The 18089-nt window shown below is 42.9% G+C and overlaps 1 protein-coding gene across 2 annotated transcripts in view; it reads left to right on the plus strand.

Annotated features, from left to right (window-relative positions):
• The window catches only part of LTBP3 (latent transforming growth factor beta binding protein 3), a 1036617-nt gene that overhangs the window by 994401 nt on the left and 24127 nt on the right, over window positions 1-18089 (plus strand). For both annotated transcript variants that reach the window (XM_082271069.1, XM_082271070.1), the window contains one exon: window positions 6579-6710. In XM_082271069.1, coding sequence (XP_082127195.1) covers window positions 6579-6710 — 132 coding nt within the window. The remainder of the gene's footprint in view (window positions 1-6578; window positions 6711-18089) is intronic.

The raw sequence follows: 18089 nt of genomic DNA on the forward strand, positions 1-18089 counted from the left end.
AAGTACGATGCCATCAACAGGTTGTTAAAGTCCACCCTCCCATATTAAAGTTGTAGTCGTGGACACAGAGGGGCTTCTCAACGACACCAGTCGCCGTTGCAATTTGGACTGTCATATCTGCGTGAATGGAAGACAGCGCAAAAACATCCTGCTTGTCCTTCCACTTCACTGCAAGCAATTAATTTGTTCTCAAGCAGGCTTTCTCCCCCCTCCTAAGTTTTCAAGCCATTGGGAGAGCCAATGCCATTAGGTCGCACAGTGCCACAGCAGCAAATTTTGAATTTAAAAAAATGTCTAAAAAGAGGCACACTTGTAAAAATTGTCTACGTACAAGTACAAGTGGTACCCTTTTCAAAATAAGGGTGACACCAAGTGCCGAACAATCTTGCCACAGCTCCCTATGTAGTCTGGGCAGTGGCGGGTCTCCACATGACTATCTTTTTACTTTTAAGTCAGGAAATGTTGTATATAGCCTGTTGTCCTCTCAGAAAGCTTATACATTTTGAATCCATATCTGGCATGCTTACTGAAGAGAAACTGTTTGAAAGCAAAGCAACCAGAAAAATTAATGAGGGACTTATCTACGCAGACTGTTTGTTGGGGCTTATACAAGTCTGCAAATTTTTGGTTATAGTAATTTACGAGTGGCCGAATTGCATGGAGTCGGTCACCCCGAGGATGATAGAGTTCATTGTAGCTGAAATGCATAAATCGCAATACATTCTCGTATCTACCCCTGGTCATAGCAGCAGAGAACATGGGCATATAATGAATTGGGTCTGTGGACCAATAGGAATATTGTTTTTTTAGTAATGCCCATGTTAAGGAAAAGGCCCAAAAAAGTCTTACATTTGGAAACCGTGATATGTTTCCATGCAAGTTGTCTGGCAATGTTTGAATTTGGGTTTGAAAATTGATCGGCATATAAATTGCTCCACAATAGTTCTGAACAGATCTTCCATGAAAAACAGTTCCAAAAAACCAAGGGAAGTAAATTTGCTGTTTCCACCTGAATTCTGGGTTTGCCAGTGAATGGGGGAAGTATGGGTGCTGCAAAATCTGTGGGCTACCAATCAGGACTTGCAAGCACATCAGGAAGGGCACTATGGGCTCTATGGGCCTGTAATCGAGTTCTTGGTGGCTGTGGGACACTACTTGTATTAGCCATCGCACCAGCTTGAACTGTGCTTATGGGATCCACCACGTCACTAAGTGTAACTGCAGTGCTTGTGTGTCAAAGACAAGGATGTACTAGGCCGCTGGTGCTCACCAGTTCACAAATAGGTAGAGTGGCAGTAGTACTGGCACTGCTTACGAGAATCACCATGCAATTTTACCATCTCCAAGCTGCGGTTTCCAAAGCAGGCAAAGTAATTTATTGTATTAACAGAGGCATGGACTCCAGAGAGAGATATAATTTTGCCCCTGTACAAATCATTAGTAATACCTCATCTGGAATATGCAGTTCAGTTTTGGGCACCAGTTCTTAAAAAGGATATCGGGGAACTTGAAAAGGTGCAGAGAAGGGCAACCAAACTGATAAGAGGCATGCAGGAGCTCAGCTATGAGAAAATATTAGAAGAACTGAATTGATTCTCTCTTGAGAAGAGGAGATTTGGGGGATATGATCAACATGTTTAAATACATAAGGGGTCCATATATTGAACTTGGTGTTGAGTTATTCACTTTAAGGTCAACACAGAGCACAAGAGGGCACTCTTAAGTCTAGAGGAAAACAGATTTAGTCTCCAAATACGGAAAGGTTTCTTCACCGTAAGAGCTGTGAAAATGTGGAATAGACTTCCTTCAGAGGTGGTTCTGGCTAGCTCACTAGATTAAGATTACTTTAAAAAAGGCCTGGATTATTTCCTGGGTGTACATAATATAAATGGGTACTAATATTTATAGGTAAAGTTGATCCAGGGAATATCCGAATGCCTCACAGGGATCAGGAAGGAATTTTTTTTTTATCCTGCTGTAGCAAATTGGATCATGCTTTGCTAGGGTTTTTTCACCTTCCTGTGGCTCAACTGCGGGTATAGGATTGTGTATATGAGATTGTATGGGTGGGTTTTCTCTACTGTTTTTTTTTTTTTTTTTGTTTTATTATTGGTTGAGCCAGATGGACTTGTGTCTTTTTTCAACCTGACTAACTATGTAATTTTTCTGAGCAACCTGGGCACGGGGTCAGGTACGCCTGACCTTAGTAGGTCGGGTACGCCTGACCACTACTCCATCGTCTGAGTTATCTTTCAGGGTGCCTCTGCTCTCTACAGGTTTGCATTCTGAGCCTGATTCTGACAGTGAGGCTTCCTCATCAATCTCATCTGTCATGCTCAGAATCATGTAGGCCTCTTCACTAGTGTACCTTTTGTTGGACATTTTGGCCACTAAATTTACAGGTACCTAGTGTGACTCACAGGTAAAAAAGCACCTGGCTGTCAGGGACTGTTTGAACCGCTACAAATAAAATATACCTGCTAGGCCTGGCTGACGCAGTGGTTGTGTGTACTGTTTAACAGAAGTAACAGGGATATACTGACACTGCACTTGTTTGGGGAGGGGGGGCAGATATTCTAAACGCAGGTGCTGGCAAATGTCAGAGCTGATCCTGCTAATGCTGCCTTTTTGCGGAAACTTTACTATTAGTGATGCTATTATAGTTCTGATCTGATCAAAGATATTGATCCGTTCAGACACTATACTAGTAATGCAGGTTTATAGTATGTGTGTGTGTGTTACTGACAATCAAAGGGTTAAATGTGCTAACTAATATGTTGTGGGCAATCTGACGCTATCTGGGATTGATGCTAATGCTGTCTGACGTCACCGGTGACACTAATACAGTGATCAGTAAAAAAATCTGTTCACTGTACCTAATGACACTGGGACATGGTGTAAAAGGGTTAACTGGGGGGGGGGCAATCAGGTGGTTAAATGTGCCCAAAAGTGCTTGTGTAACTTTGTGCTGCTTTTACTCACTGTGATGTAATCTCCTCTCACGCTGGCACCGAAAAGGACTCTAAGAGAGAAGATCACATCATTGTGCTGATCTGTTATTCATCAGAACCGATAAGCAGGACCAGGCCAAAAATCATTGGCCTGGACCTAAAGACTGATCGGTGCTGGATCGAAACACAGCACCACTAGGCTGGCAGGCACGTGCGTGCGTGCACACCCCCTGCCTGGGAGCAGGGCCGGACTGGCCTACCGGGATACCGGGAAATTTCCCGGTAGGGCCGCCGGCCCTGGGGCCGCATGATGCGGCCGCTTTAAGCATTGGGGCCGCCCAGCCGCTTTAAGCATTGGCCGCTGAAGCCCTGGCCCCCGCTGCGCTCCAATGACGGATGGATACACTCTTTCCAATCCTACATCAGCCACTATGAGCAAGTGCACTTACTCCCATAATAGTTTATGTAACTTCAGTATACATGAAGCCAAAACGTTTTTATTTATTTTTTTTTATTTATTTTTTTTTTGTTTTGAATAGAGTAGGGATTTTTTTTTTTTTGCCATCCATGTCCCAATCAAGCCATTTGAATAATTTCCTATCTATTGGACACAAAAGAAAGTGAGAGGAATTCCCTCTAAAATAAGCCCTGCACCTCCTGCACCATGCCCGCAGCCTCTGCATCTCCTGTACTATGTCCGCAGCCCCTGCATCTCCTGTACCATGTCTGCAGCCCCTGCATCTCCTGTACCATGTCCGCAGCCTCTGCATCTCTTGCACCGTGCCCGCAGCTTCTTCCTCTCCTGTACCATGCCCGCAGCCTCTGTATCTCCTGTACTATGTCTGCAGCCCCTGCATCTCCTGTACCATGTCTGCAGCCCCTGCTTCTCCTATACCATGTCCGCAGCCCCTGCATCTCCTGTACCTTGTCTGCAGCCTCTACATCTCTTGTACCATGTCTGCAGCCCCTGCATCTGCTGTACCATGCCCGCAGCCCCTGCATCTCCTGTACCATGCCCGCAGCCCCTGCATCTCCTGTACCATGCCTGCAGCCCCTGCATCTCCTGTACCATGCCCACAGCCCCTTCATCTCCTGCACCATGTCTGCAGCCTCTGGCATGTCCTCCTGTACCATGCCCGCAGCCCCTGCATCTCCTGTGCCATTCCCACAGCCCCTGTATTTCCTGTATCATGCCCGAAGCCTCTGCATCTCCTGTACCATGTCCACAAAGCCTATGACCACCTCCTGTACCATGTTAGCACTTTTAAAGCTTTTACCTGGAATTTGCTTATATATATATATATATATATATATATATATATATATATATATATATATATATATATATATATATATACAGTGGGTACGGAAAGTATTCAGACCCCCTTAAATTTTTCACTCTTTGTTATATTGCAGCCATTTGCTAAAATCATTTAAGTTCATTCTTCTTCCTCATGAATGTACACATAGCACCCCATACTGAAAGAAAAACACAGAATTGTTGACATTGTTGCAGATTTATTAAAAAAGAAAAACTGAAATATCACATGGTTCTAAGTATTCAGACCCTTTGCTGTGACACTCATATATTTAACTCAGGTGCTTTCCATTTCTTCTGATCATCCTTGAGATGGTTCTACACCTTCATTTGAGTCCAGCTGTGTTTGATTATACTGATTGGACTTGATTAGGAAAGCCACACACCTGTCTATATAAGACCTTCCAGATCACAATGCATGTCAGAGCAAATGAGAATCATGAGGTCAAAGGAACTGCCTGAAGAGCTCAGAGACAGAATTGTGGCAAGGCACAGATCTGGCCAAGGTTACAAAAAGATTTCTGCTGCACTTAAGGTTCCTAAGAGCACAGTGGCCTCCATAATCCTCAAATGGAAGACGTTTGGGATGACTAGAACCCTTCCTAGAGCTGGCCGTCTGGCCAAACTGAGCTATCGGGGGAGAAGAGCCTTGGTGAGAGAGGTAAAGAAGAACCCAAAGATCACTGTGGCTGAGCTCCAGAGATGCAGTCAGGAGATGGGAGAAAGTTGTAGAAAGTCAACCATCACTGCAGCCCTCAACCACTCGGGGCTTTATGGCAGAGTGGCCCGACGGAAGCCTCTCCTCAGTGTAAGACACATGAAAGCCCGCATGGAGTTTGCTAAAAAAACACCTGAAGGACTCCAAGATGGTGAGAAATAAGATTATCTGGTCTGATGAGACCAAAATAGAACTTTTTGGCCTTAATTCTAAGTGGTATGTGTGGAGAAAACGAGGCACTGCTCATCACCTGTCCAATACAGTCCCAACAGTGAAGCATGGTGGTGGCAGCATCATGCTGTGGGGGTGTTTTTCAGCTGCAGGGAAAGGACGACTGGTTGCAATCGGGGGAAAGATGAATGTGGCCAAGTACAGGGATATCCTGGACAAAAACCTTCTCCAGAGTGCTCTGGACCTCAGACTGGGCCGAAGGTTTACCTTCCAACAAGACAATGACCCTAAGCACACAGCTAAAATAACGAAGGAGTGGCTTCACAACAACTCCGTGACTGTTCTTGAATGGCCCAGCCAGAGCCCTGACTTAAACCCAATTGAGCATCTCTGGAGAGACCTAAAAATGGCTGTCCACCAATGTTTACCATCCAACCTGACAGAACTGGAGAGGATCTGCAAGGAGGAATGGCAGAGGATCCCCAAATCCAGGTGTGAAAGACTTGTTGCATCTTTCCCAAAAAGACTCCTGGCTTTATTAGATCAAAAGGGGGCTTCTACTAAATACTGAGCAAAGGGTCTGAATACTTAGGACCATGTGATATTTCAGTTTTTCTTTTTTAATAAATCTGCAACAATATCAACAATTCTGTGTTTTTCTGTCAGTATGGGGTGCTATGTGTACATTCATGAGGAAGAAGAATGAACTTAAATGATTTTAGCAAATGGCTGCAATATAACAAAGAGTGAAAAATTTAAGGGGGTCTGAATACTTTCCGTACCCACTGTATATACATATAAAGCTCTATATGCTTTCATATCTGTCTTATCTATAATACATTCTTCAAATGTGCTTTAAAATGCATGTTTTTTCCTTTTATGAACAAGAAAATAATGACGTTATGCTGTTGGGCTGGTATAATAATGCTATGGGGCTGGTATGAAATTATTTCCAGGGCTGAATTTTATTCCCAGTCCGACCCTGGCTGGGAGCGCAGATCACATACTAGGCACATGATGTGTTATATCATATGTAAGTTATACAGTCGGCAAGCGGTTAAATAGCCAGCACTGGTAATACCCACTGAACCTTCTAATGCCGGGCAAAATAGTGTTTGAAGAACAGAAGACTGCTAGAAAGATTTCAGCATTGAAATGAGATGATGCACAAAAGCAGTGCTTAGATGAAAACCATGAATAAGTAGGCTGTGCATCTTGTATGCACTTAATTGGTTAATTTTTGTTTCGCTGGAGTTTAATTAAATCTTTACAGGCCATAATGTATAGCATGACATTATAAAATAATTAGCTGTTTGATCTTGATAAACATCTCAAGTATTACATGTTTGTGTTTTGGTTTGAAACTGATAGTATTTGCTAGTTTTGTTTGCATGCTTTATTTTGATTATTCTCATTCTAGGTGAAGATAGCTCAGAAGAGGAGTCAAATGAGTGCTCTTGTCTGAATGGTCGCTGTGTGAAAGGCCCACAAAGGTTTTCATGTGAGTGCAATGGAGGCTTCCAGCTAGACATCACTCGGACGAAGTGCAATGGTAAGCCGAAGTTTTTCTTAGGACAATAGTCGCTTTGTTTCTGTGTACTCAATTAAATAATTATCACTAGGGATGGGCCAAACTGTTTGTTGTTTACCAGGGCTCGGGTTCGACACATCACGGATCTGGTGGACAAAATATTAGGTGGAGCTGGAGAAGACCCAGCTGTCATGGTACACATGGGTACCAATGACAAAGTTAGAGGGAGATGGAGAGTCCTAAAAAATGATTTCAGGGACTTTTTTTTTTTTTTCAGAAAGACTACCTGTATCTCGAGCCACACCAGAGAGGCAAGTGGCTGAGGAGCTGGTGTAGTAAGGAGGGTTTCGGGTTTCTGGAGAACTGGGCCGACTTCTCAGTCGGCTACCGGCTCTTTAGTAGGGATGGATTGCACCTAAATGGCGAGGGTGCAGCCGTACTGGAAGAGAAGATGGCCAACAAGTTAGAGGGGCTTTTAAATTAGGTGATGGGGGGTACAGATGTACATAGAATTAGCCAGCGGGGTGTCCAGAGATCCTAAACCCAAGGTAGGTAGGTAGGCAAATCGCAAGTGCAGTCTCAAAACATCTAATGATGATATAGTATGCAACCGGACAAAATAACGAGGTTTGTATGCCAATACTAGAAGTCTGGCCAACAAAATGGGTGAACTGGAACTGCTAATGTATGAGGAGGATTTTAATTTATGGGAATTTCAGAGAACTGGTTTGACAGCTCCCATGATTGGCTGGTGACCATTCAGGGGTATTCCCTATATCGCAGATATAGAGAAGGTAAAAAAGGGGGAGGGGTATGTCTGTATATCAAGAACAATGTAAATAACAAACAAAGTAAATATGAGGAACGATATCACAAATGGAGCTAAGGAAGAGGTAGAATCCCTATGGGTAGAACTTCAAAAGGAAGGCACTGTGGGGAAAGTAATATTGGGCGTATGCTATAGGCCCCAAACCAGAGGGAGGAGGGGGAGGTGGGAGGTGGACTTCCTATCACAGCTTGGAATGGCAGCAAGGATGGGAAATGTCATTATAATGGGGGACTTTAATTATCCAGATATAGGCTGGGCAGAAGGAACCACGCATTCATCTAAGGCTCGGCAGTTCCTAAATGTTTTGCAGGACAATTTCATGCGTCAGATGGTGATCGCACCAACAAACCAATGTGGTACTAGACCTACTGATTACTAACAATACAGACCTCATCACGGATGTAAAAATATGGGGCAACTTAGGAAACAGTGACCATAGGTCAATTAGTTTCAGTATAAATCATAGAAATAGGAAACACAAGGGTAATATAAGGACACTGAATTTCAAAAGAGCCAACTTCACTAAACTGCGATCTTTGCTAGACAATATAAAATGGGATAGAACCCTAGGAACAAAGAACAGAGAGGAAAAATGAAAGTGCTTCAAGAACAAATAAAGGGATTGGCCAGTGCATTCCAAAGGTAAATAAGTTTAAAAGAGCTCAAATAAACCCTGGGTGGCTAAACGCCAACATAAAAAGGCATATTAAAACTAAAGAGAAGGCCTTAAAAAAAAATACAAGGCTGAGGGGTCATTGGCAGCATTCCAACATTACAAAGAGTGCAATAAGAAATGTAGAGGCAAATTCAAGGGGGCTAAAATAGAACACGAAAGGCACATAGCGGAAGAGAATAAAAAAAACCCCCAAGAAATTCTTTACGTTTTATAAATAGTAAGAAAGCGAAACCAGAACACATTGGCCCCATAAAAGAAGATGAAGAGAATCTGGCCACAGAGGACAGACTGAAGGCGAAAATGCTAAATAAATTCTTCTCTTCAGTCTTCACAAAAGAATTGGGGGTCTACACTAACCCAGCTTGTAATGTTACAATAAATAATACACCTCAGGAAGCACCCTTATGGTTAATAGAAGACAGACTCAGAACTAAACTTGAAAAACGTAACATAAATAAATCACCGGGACTAGATGGCTTGCACCCGAGGGTCCTTAAAGAACTCAGCCAGGTGATAGCCAGATCTTGATCTTGATCTTTATGGATAGTCTACTGATGGGAATGGTGCCAGCTGATTGGAAAAAAGCCAACGTGGTACCAATATTTAAAAAAGGGCCAAGATATATCCCCGGGAACTAAAGGCTGTTTATCCTAACATCAGTAGTCTGCAAGATTTGGAGGGGATGATAAGGGACTATATACAAGACTTTAGTAATGAAAACTGTATTATTAGTAGTAATTAGTATGGATTCATGAAAAATTGTTCTTGCCAGACCAATCTATTAACCTTCTATGAAGAGGTGAGTTCCATCTAGATAAAGGAAGGCCTGTTGTTATGTTGAACCTTGAAATAAAGGACATCTACGCTAATCAGGTGTGCATTCGTCTCTATATGGTTACTTCAGAGTATAACACCATATAGCGGATCCCATATCTTCCAACAGATATGTGATACCAATTACATTTGGTAACAGGTTTTTATAGGAAATCCTAACACATAAGTCTATGGTGGGCACAAACCCAAGTTACAGATTACACAAGATTTCACAATACATTCTTTGCTGACCATAATACTTTCCTTGTGGTCTATTCTAATTACACATACGGTCACCTCGACCCTATAATGGCATTGAGTGAAAGGTTAGTCTGACAATAAGACGGATTGAATATGTGAGGGGAATAACATCTTACGCAAAAAGAGGCTTTTTACATAAACATCTCTTTTCCGAGAATCTTATCATATCTTTGGCAGAACATTTCATATCGTCTGGAGAACAACTGAGACACAGCAATATATAGCAATATATTTCACCACGGAAAAATACCAACTAGAATTCTCAAACATTAGCAAAAATATATTCTTAGTATTAAAAGGGAACTCTTGACTATATAACGATATGCTCTTTATATATTTTCATATTTTGACAGTCCTTCCTGTATTTAGAATTCTTTGGTATTCATTTCCCTTGAATTTCAAACTTCTTCTGTGTCTTTAAGCTGATCTCCAGGTATGCGGGCTACCATTTGACGAGCAGTTTTCACTCGAGACCTTGTGGGCTCAAAAGAACCAGTATTAGTACAAGCATCACAAGCATTTGAAGTCATTTTTAATTCAGTAGCCATGAGTATGATATTTCTGTCATATAGAGCATTAATATTATTCATTAAGTCAGCTAAATCTAAAATAAAACTGAAAGCCTTTTTAATACAACATTTATTTACCCAAGGTATGGAAAATATTGGTTTAATTTCTCTATCATGTGGTCCAATATCTGTATCATTATCATTGTCTTCTGGTCCAGGGTCTTGAGGTGTGTTTAGTGGGGGCCTATCAAGGTTAGTTCTTTAGCATCAGTCCCAGAATCTTAAATCTTACCAAAATAACCTTCTGTTTGTCCAGGAACTGACTGTTCAGTAATATCTCTTTTAATGAAATGTGAAAGAATTTTATGCAACTGTGTTTCTTTAAACTCATTGTCACTCATATACCATGTAGCAGGTATAACTCTTCCAAAATAACAAATCCCCATTGAATTCAATGGAATCCAAGTGTAGGCTTTCTTGCCACAGATAAAATAAAATCCCAGCGGGGCTGAACATGCCATATTAAATCCATATCCCTATAAGCACATCAATAATTTCAAGTTATTTTTTTTTCGGGATTGCTGTCCATGTGTAAAATCATGTAATTCCCGATACCGATCTGTACTCCATACAGTATCTTTACCATCAAACCAATACCTGATATCAGCTCTGTCCATGCATTTGGAGTCTCCAATCGCTCGGTTGGTATTCTGGAAACCCTTGGCAAGTAGCTTAGGAGGATATATGCGTGTGAAGTTAAAGCGGAGTTCCGGCCTCATCCGCTTTTTAAGGGCCACCTGAAAAAGAAATGGATGCTCCCAATTTTTTTTTGTTTACTTACCTTGATATTGAAGAAAATATACTCACCTCCTTCCACTTCCTCCCTCGGCGGCCGCAGCCCGCGCCGTCACTTCCGGCTTGCGATGACTCCTGGGAGCTGAACGTCATCACTCCTAGAAGTCAATGCGCCTGCATCGGCCCCGCTCGTCACTTCCGGTGCAAACGTGTCATTCCCTGCTAAACAGCTTCTGGGCATGCCCAGAAGCTGTGCAGGGATGACGCGCCCACACCGGAAGTGACGAGCGGGGCCGGTGCAGGCGCATTCTGGGAGAAAAGGACACGGAAGAGTACGCAAAAGAGGACGCGCTGGCTTCAGCTGCCCACATCCGAGATGGCAGCGCTGGAGAAGAAATTTTAAAGGTAAGTATTTCTTCTAAAAGGTAAGTGCAACCCAGGACAGTTCAGAGGCTATCCATTGTGGCATGTACTAGCCCTGACTGTCTCGGGGGTATTTTTTACTCCGCTTTAATACAGACTGCAGGTGTTCTCATTGGGGCACTTGTGAACAACAAGAGTGAAATGGCTTTGTCCACCATCGTGTTACTAACATCACCAAAGTGAGCACTATCCTCTATTTCAGCCAAAGTACTGGGTATGCCTAGCAAGGGTATAGCCTTATGAGAGATCGGTGCATGTGTGCATATCCAGCATTTAGTGATCTCCAACTTCTTGGCTGCTTGTAGTTGCATTGACACAAAAGAATTATAAAAAGGTTCTCCCAACTTAGCTGGGAACTCATGCACATCTCTCCTTAATCGTTGGTCTGACTCTGGACTTGAGCTAAGGTGTAACATTTTATTTACCACTGTAGCATTTAAGAAGAAGGTATCGTGTACCTTACCCTTTTCTTTCATGTGTGTTCATTCATATGTCATCACTGTGATCTACACCAGTGCTCCTCTGCCCAAGATAATACACCAGAGCTGCACATCAGGTCTAGGGCTCAAGAGATACATTCTGCTGTCTTCTGGCTCAAGCACGAGTCAATGATGTTTTAGCAGAGAGGTTTTTAGAGAAAGGTTATGTGAAAAAAAATGTGAAAAAAGAATTGGAATGGGTTAAAAATATGAATAGATATTCAGGGCATACCGTGTGGAGGTTTGGAACACAAATGTGCCCTTTTCGCAGACGACATTTTGATGTACATTTCGACTCCGTTGATATCTATCCCTAATTTGCTCAAAGACCTGGAGGCGTTCACGTCTATCTCCGGTCTGCGGGTTAACCCCTCCAAGTCCCAGGCTCTCAATTTGACATTAGACGAGGCCACGCAGTCAGCTCTCAAGACCAATTTTACTTTCACCTGGCAGGAAGGGTCGCTACGATATCTCGGGATACACCTCACGCCATCCATTGCTACACTTTATACACACAATTACCCTCCCCTATACAAAAAACTACGGGAGGACCTCACTCGCTGGTCGGCTAACCCTCCGTCGTGGTTCGGTAGGTTGAATTTGGTCAAAATTAATGTATTGCCTCGACTGTTATATTTGTTTCGCACTTTACCTGTAATGCTGAACATGTCGGATCGTAGGGATTTTCAGGGGGCAATGGTGCGCTTCGTGTGGGGGGACAAGAGGCCCAGGGTGAACAGATGCACTCTCTTCACCCTGAAGCTTAGAGGGGGACTGGGGGTCCCGGATCTGGGAAAATATTATTATGCGGCTCAACTCGCTCATTTAGTCCGCTTTCACTCCCGAAATCCTCACCCCATTTGGATGCGATTGGAATCGGCCCATCTACAGACCCCGATACACCACGTGCTGTGGCTACGGGCCAAGGACAGACCGGGCGTACTTTGCCCTACCTTGTCCCTTTCCCTGGGTATATGGGATAGGCTTTTAAAAAGACACAATTTTAAATCCCCCCACGCGCCTTTGGCGCCCCTACTGGGCAACCCCCTGTTCCCCCCGGGCCTATGTCCCTCGGCATTTGAGTGGTGGACGAACACCTGTACTCAGTGTCCACCATCAAGTGGATATAGGAGGAGTCCCCTGTAGTGCATTTGCACATCTCTCCCAGCAAGGAGTATTATCTCCAAGGGTTAGAAGGGCTGGATTCATCTCTTTTTCATGGATAGTGTAGGACCCACTGATAATGGGGTACTTTGACGCAGTAGTGGGCTTGAGCACGATATGGCCATATGGTGGGACCAAACCCCCATTTTTATTTATGGACTCTCTTCAGATTTGGTAGTTTCTTTTGCATTTGCGCGCTATTCTTTTTTAATATACATGTCTTTTGGTTCATAGCTGCAGCAGCTTTGGAAATACACGGGTATGCTCCCCCCAAATTTTTTGCCTGTTTATTATAGCTTTTATATTCACAGCTGCTAAAATTGTGATCGCTCACTCCTGGCGCACTCCTGTAATACCGCTTGAACTGCTCAAAGCTAAACTGACCTGGATCATGATAAATGAACGGATGGTGGCGCTACTTAACGATAAAATGCGTTTGTGCGATAAGACCTGGGACCCTTGGCTCAGATATCTGGCCGGCCCCCCTCGAGGGGGGTGTGCCGTTGTCCCTCTCGGGAGCTTAGAGTTGTGAAAAAGCCCCTGATTGGGACGGACGGACCTGGATGCAGACCCCTTTTTACCCGCCGCTACTAATCTCTTCTCTTCCTTCTTTCTTTGCTACTGCCTTTGCCCTTGCAGGCTACCTGGCCTCTTTCTCTCTTCTCTTTTTCTTTTCTTTTCTCTCCCCTTCTCTTTCTTTATTTTATTTTTTATCCCCATTTTATAACTTTTACTCCTTCCAGTGCACTGCCGGAGGGCAAATGCCTCCCCCAGCTCAGAGTGTGATGGTGGGATTGGGGGCCGCTTCCCTCCTGGGGCGCAGTGTGTTCCCGTAAGGGGCGCCGGGGGGGAGGGCGGGGCCCGGGCCCGCCAACCACCCATGTGGCTGATTGGAGGCTCTATTCCTGCCTTGACTTGAGACACCATTCCATGGTTTACTTTGTTTACTTGGTATTTCTTATTCCTGCGATATTTATATTTGTACTTCTCTAATTCAGGTTTTGAAGCTGTTCTGTTATTTCTGTCATGTATGACTGAGCCTTATGGGCACACTTTGCACTGTTGTAAGTTTTGTTTACTTTTTCGTAAAACCTTAATAAAAAATATTGGAAATTAAAAATACGAATAGAGACAGCCTATTAGACAATTCCAAATCTAGAGAAGTAGAGACTCAATTCAGGATGGTTTTAGATTTTAACATTCAACACAAAAAAGTTGAACAAATTATTCGGAAGCATTGGGCTATCTTAAGGGAAGATAGGGTTTTGGGCCCAGTCCTATCAGAGCAGCCCAAATTTGTTTACCGAAAAGCCCCATCCCTCAGAGATAAAGTTGCCCCAGGAGTAGTTGACCCTCCCCACACCAGAAACAATGGAATATTCCCCTTTTTAGCAGGCTTTTATGCTTGCGGCAAATGTGCCACTTGTAAGAGTTGCAGGAAAAATCAAAAAAGGCGAAAGGAATTTACCACCACAGTCACACAAAAAAGCTATAAAATAAAGAATTTAATAACATGTACCACACAAGGTGTGGTTTACATGTTGGAGTGTGACTGTGGGCTTCAATACATTGGACGCACATCGAGAGCTCTGTATGTACGGGTTGGGGAGCATGTGAACAACATTTGGAAGGGATTAATAACCCACAATGTATCAAGGCACTTTAAAAACTACCATCAAAAAAATCCTAGTAGTTTAAAATTCTGGGGGATCGAAAAAGTGAGTTATCACTGGAGAGGTGGCAATTTTATCAGACAACTGAGCCGTCGTGAATCCTTTTGGATCTACGAGGCTAAGGTTTTAACACCTCTGGGATTAAACGTTGACTTTGATCTTAACTGCTTCATATCCGATAGATAATTTTATGTATATTTTATGGTCATTTAATATGTAATTTTAGGATATATTTTTATTAATTTTTAAAATTTTGTGTATGGTTTTTATGCAATTCATTGTGATATTTATTAAATTGGCACTTGTTTATATATATGTAATATTATATGCATACATGTTTTTATGTCTTGTATCCAATTCATATTTAATACTGTTTTAATCTGAGGATGTAGCGTGCTGCCATCTAGTGCCCAGTTACTGCTATGGCCGTGGGTCTGTGTGACTGACATTTAGAATTATAGATTAATTCATGCTTGTATAGTATTTATAATATATCATATATTTTTTGACTCATATTGAGTCTAAGAAAAGGTGGTTTTATAAAATCCCCTTTCTTTCACTAAGATTTGCTTCCTATTTGCCAGGTTAGTTTAATTTCTGCCTAGTTCTGAGACATTTGCATGTCTCCATAGTAATGAACAAACGCTGGGTGTTGTTTAAACCAGGAAGCCTTACATGCCCCGTCCGCCCAACCACTTCCTGTTACGGAGACAGCTTGTCTCCATGGCGATGGTGAACGCCGGATACAGGAGGGCGGGCGGAGCCTAGTGGTGCATAAATAGCACGATCACGGACCTATCTCTATCCCGGCTGAAGAAGTCCACGCCCATTCGGACGTAACGCGTACGGGGGATTGGTCGCACGATCCTATGGCTGCAATACCAGGAAGTAACTGGGCACAGCTCAGCACGCTGCACGCTCTGCATATCTACATACGCTTTTATTCAGGATACCATGTAAGTGCAATTCTTATGCTTTAATAAACCTGGTTGAACATACAGAGAGCATTTAGATCCCTTTTGTTTATCTCTATGTCGGGGGACGTATCTGGAAGCCTGTGATTAGACTGCATAGCCTGTGGTGGTTGTTTCTCATAAAGCTGATGGTCAATTGCTGGAAGCTGTGAACAGAGGCTGTGTTCTTTGGAGATATATATGCGTGTTGACCCTGCAGGGTCGAGTTACTGAGGTGAGAAGCAGATAATGCTTGGTGGTGGGAAACTGTGAGCAAAGAAGTCACATTAGTTGCGGTTATTCACCAGACCACAAGTGGATTTTACTTTCTCCTGCATTTGATTCTGCATAACTTCAAGCTATGGACTGTCTCTTATATACATATTTATAAATATTTATATATTTATAATTTCAAATTGGTTTTTAATGTAATTTTACTACTGATTTTAGCATCCAGATCCTATATTCATCTTAATAGGGTATAAAGACCGTGCTGCACTTTATTATAAGAATTTTGTTGAAGGTGTTCAGATTGCCCTTTAGTGCTAGCTGCTGGTCATACGTTACTTATTTATTCAGCGCTGAATCTTGTTCTATATTATCCACAACTTCTGCCAATATCTTGTTATCAAAATGCGTACATCTGTCCGAGGAGATTACAGCTTCTATACCAAACCTGTGAATCAGTTCCCTAGTGAGACATTTGACCATTGTTCTGGCATAATCTCTCGCAGATGGGTACGCCTCTACCCAGCCTGAGAACTGGTCCACACAAACTAAAAGATACCTAAATCAGCCACAAGGGGCATATCTGAGTCAATATGCACAATTTGAAATGGCTCCTCAGTATGCGGAATGTGTTTCATAGGAGTAGGCACTGGCTTACCTATGTTATGCATTTGGCACACAGCACATGCATTAACCTGTTTAGCAGCATATGTAGAGAAACCTGGAGCCCACCACTGTTTGTTCACCTTTCGACACATCCCTCCTGTTGAGACATGGCAAGGCCCATGGCGCAAAGCAAACAAAGAAGGGAACAGAGTCGGAGGAGCGATTAACCTGTCCTTTAACCTCCATAGACCATCATGTCCACAAACAGCTCCTTTTGTAGACCAAGTGGGTCTATGGGGTGAATTTTCCTGTAAAGAAAGCCAGAAGAATGTTCAGATCTACCTGGAGATCTGTTACAAAAAATACTGGAAGTGCGGATGGCTGATACGAGTTAATAGCTTCTTTTGCATATTTATCAGCCAAAGCATTTCCAACTGATACACTGTCATTAGACCCGGTATGTGCTTTACATTTAATCACTGCAACTTGAACTGGTGACTGTACTGCTGCCAACAATCTGACAATTAACTCTTTGCGCTGGATTGGCGTTCCTGTAGCTGTCAGATACCCTCTTTCTTGCCATAATTGTGCAAAGCTGTGCAGTATACCTACAGCATAAGCAGAATCACTGTAGATATTTACTGTGTCTCCTTCTGCTAGCTCCAATGCAACACAGAGAGCTGTAATTTCCGCAGCCTGCGCTGACTTAGAATTTAGCAGAATTTCAGTATGCAGTAGTCGGCAGGAGGGACTGTATCCTAGGATTCCTGCGCTGCCCTTCTTTTGGTCTCCAGCTTTCCCTTTTGTTCTGTGGTACCACATAATTAGAAATGTATACCACTCCCGAGGGTGGATAAGGGGGTTCTGCTACTGGAACTCCCTGTGGTATCACCTGTACTGTGGAAACTGGCACAACCTTCGGTTCAGGAACCTTTTTCTTAACTTCCGGGACTTGCATATTCATTATTTTAGTCTTTTCTAAAGCCATTTGCCTCTACCTTCAATATCCCTTGTTCATGCGCACCCTTATTTCATGCATATGTGTTCCATACATCCACATATTTTTCAGGTACTGCACAATCAATCAAAATCCACATATCTGTATATTTAGCTTGCTGAGTTTTCTCCATCCACATCAGCCTTTTGTACCATTTCTTAGGACACTTGGCAATGTTTGGGAGATCTTCTACAATTGCCCTAATTTCTTGGGGTTTCCAAGGGACATAAACTTTCCCCTATCCTTGCTGTATACTGGCCTCCATCACCTACTTAACCTGGTAGAGCCACCTTTCTTAAGGGCATTTGTCCTACTGGTTTCTCTTGTAATTCAGACTTGTAATACTCCCTCCGCCTTTGCCCAAGTTCTGGAGTATTCTGGAGTCCCAGTTCAAGGGCTTTTGCCCTCTGTCTGGTCACCGCTGGTGAGGAAACCAAAGCTGAAGGGGGTACTGGTTTATTTATCTTTATAAATCTGGCTAAAGCGCCAGGGCTTGACAATGTATATTGTCAGCTCTGTCCATCTGAATCAACCAATGCTCCTATACTATACCTACGCTCAGGAGAATGTCTAATAAGACGTCTGTCCCTCATTTCTCTTTGGGGGGTTTCTTCTGTCCTGTCACTAGTGGTTTTATCATACCTAAGTACGCATAGCAGGGATATCTAGCTCCTCAACTCTATCTTCCATCCGCTCCAGGACAGGAGCAGATGCACCTGCAGAGACCGCTGCTAGTTCCTTCCTTAGTAGCTCATAGGGAGAAGCCCAGGTATTAGGCAATTCCTCTTCCTCATCTAATTGTAAAGCAGCTTTTTCTGAGCGGTTTTACCTCTTTTTTTAGATGCTTCCTCCTAAGCTGCTAAGCATTCAATCCCCCCACAATCAGACATTTTAAAAACCAAGTTAAACAATGCATCAATTGTTGGGGTATTAAGAGATCCCTCTGGTGGCCACCATTTAGAAGGATCTTCCTTATACGCCTTTTTAGTGATTT

This window comes from Pelophylax lessonae (genome assembly GCF_965119305.1).
Source record: "Pelophylax lessonae genome assembly, chromosome: 10".
In the NCBI taxonomy this organism is placed as follows: domain Eukaryota; kingdom Metazoa; phylum Chordata; class Amphibia; order Anura; family Ranidae; genus Pelophylax; species Pelophylax lessonae.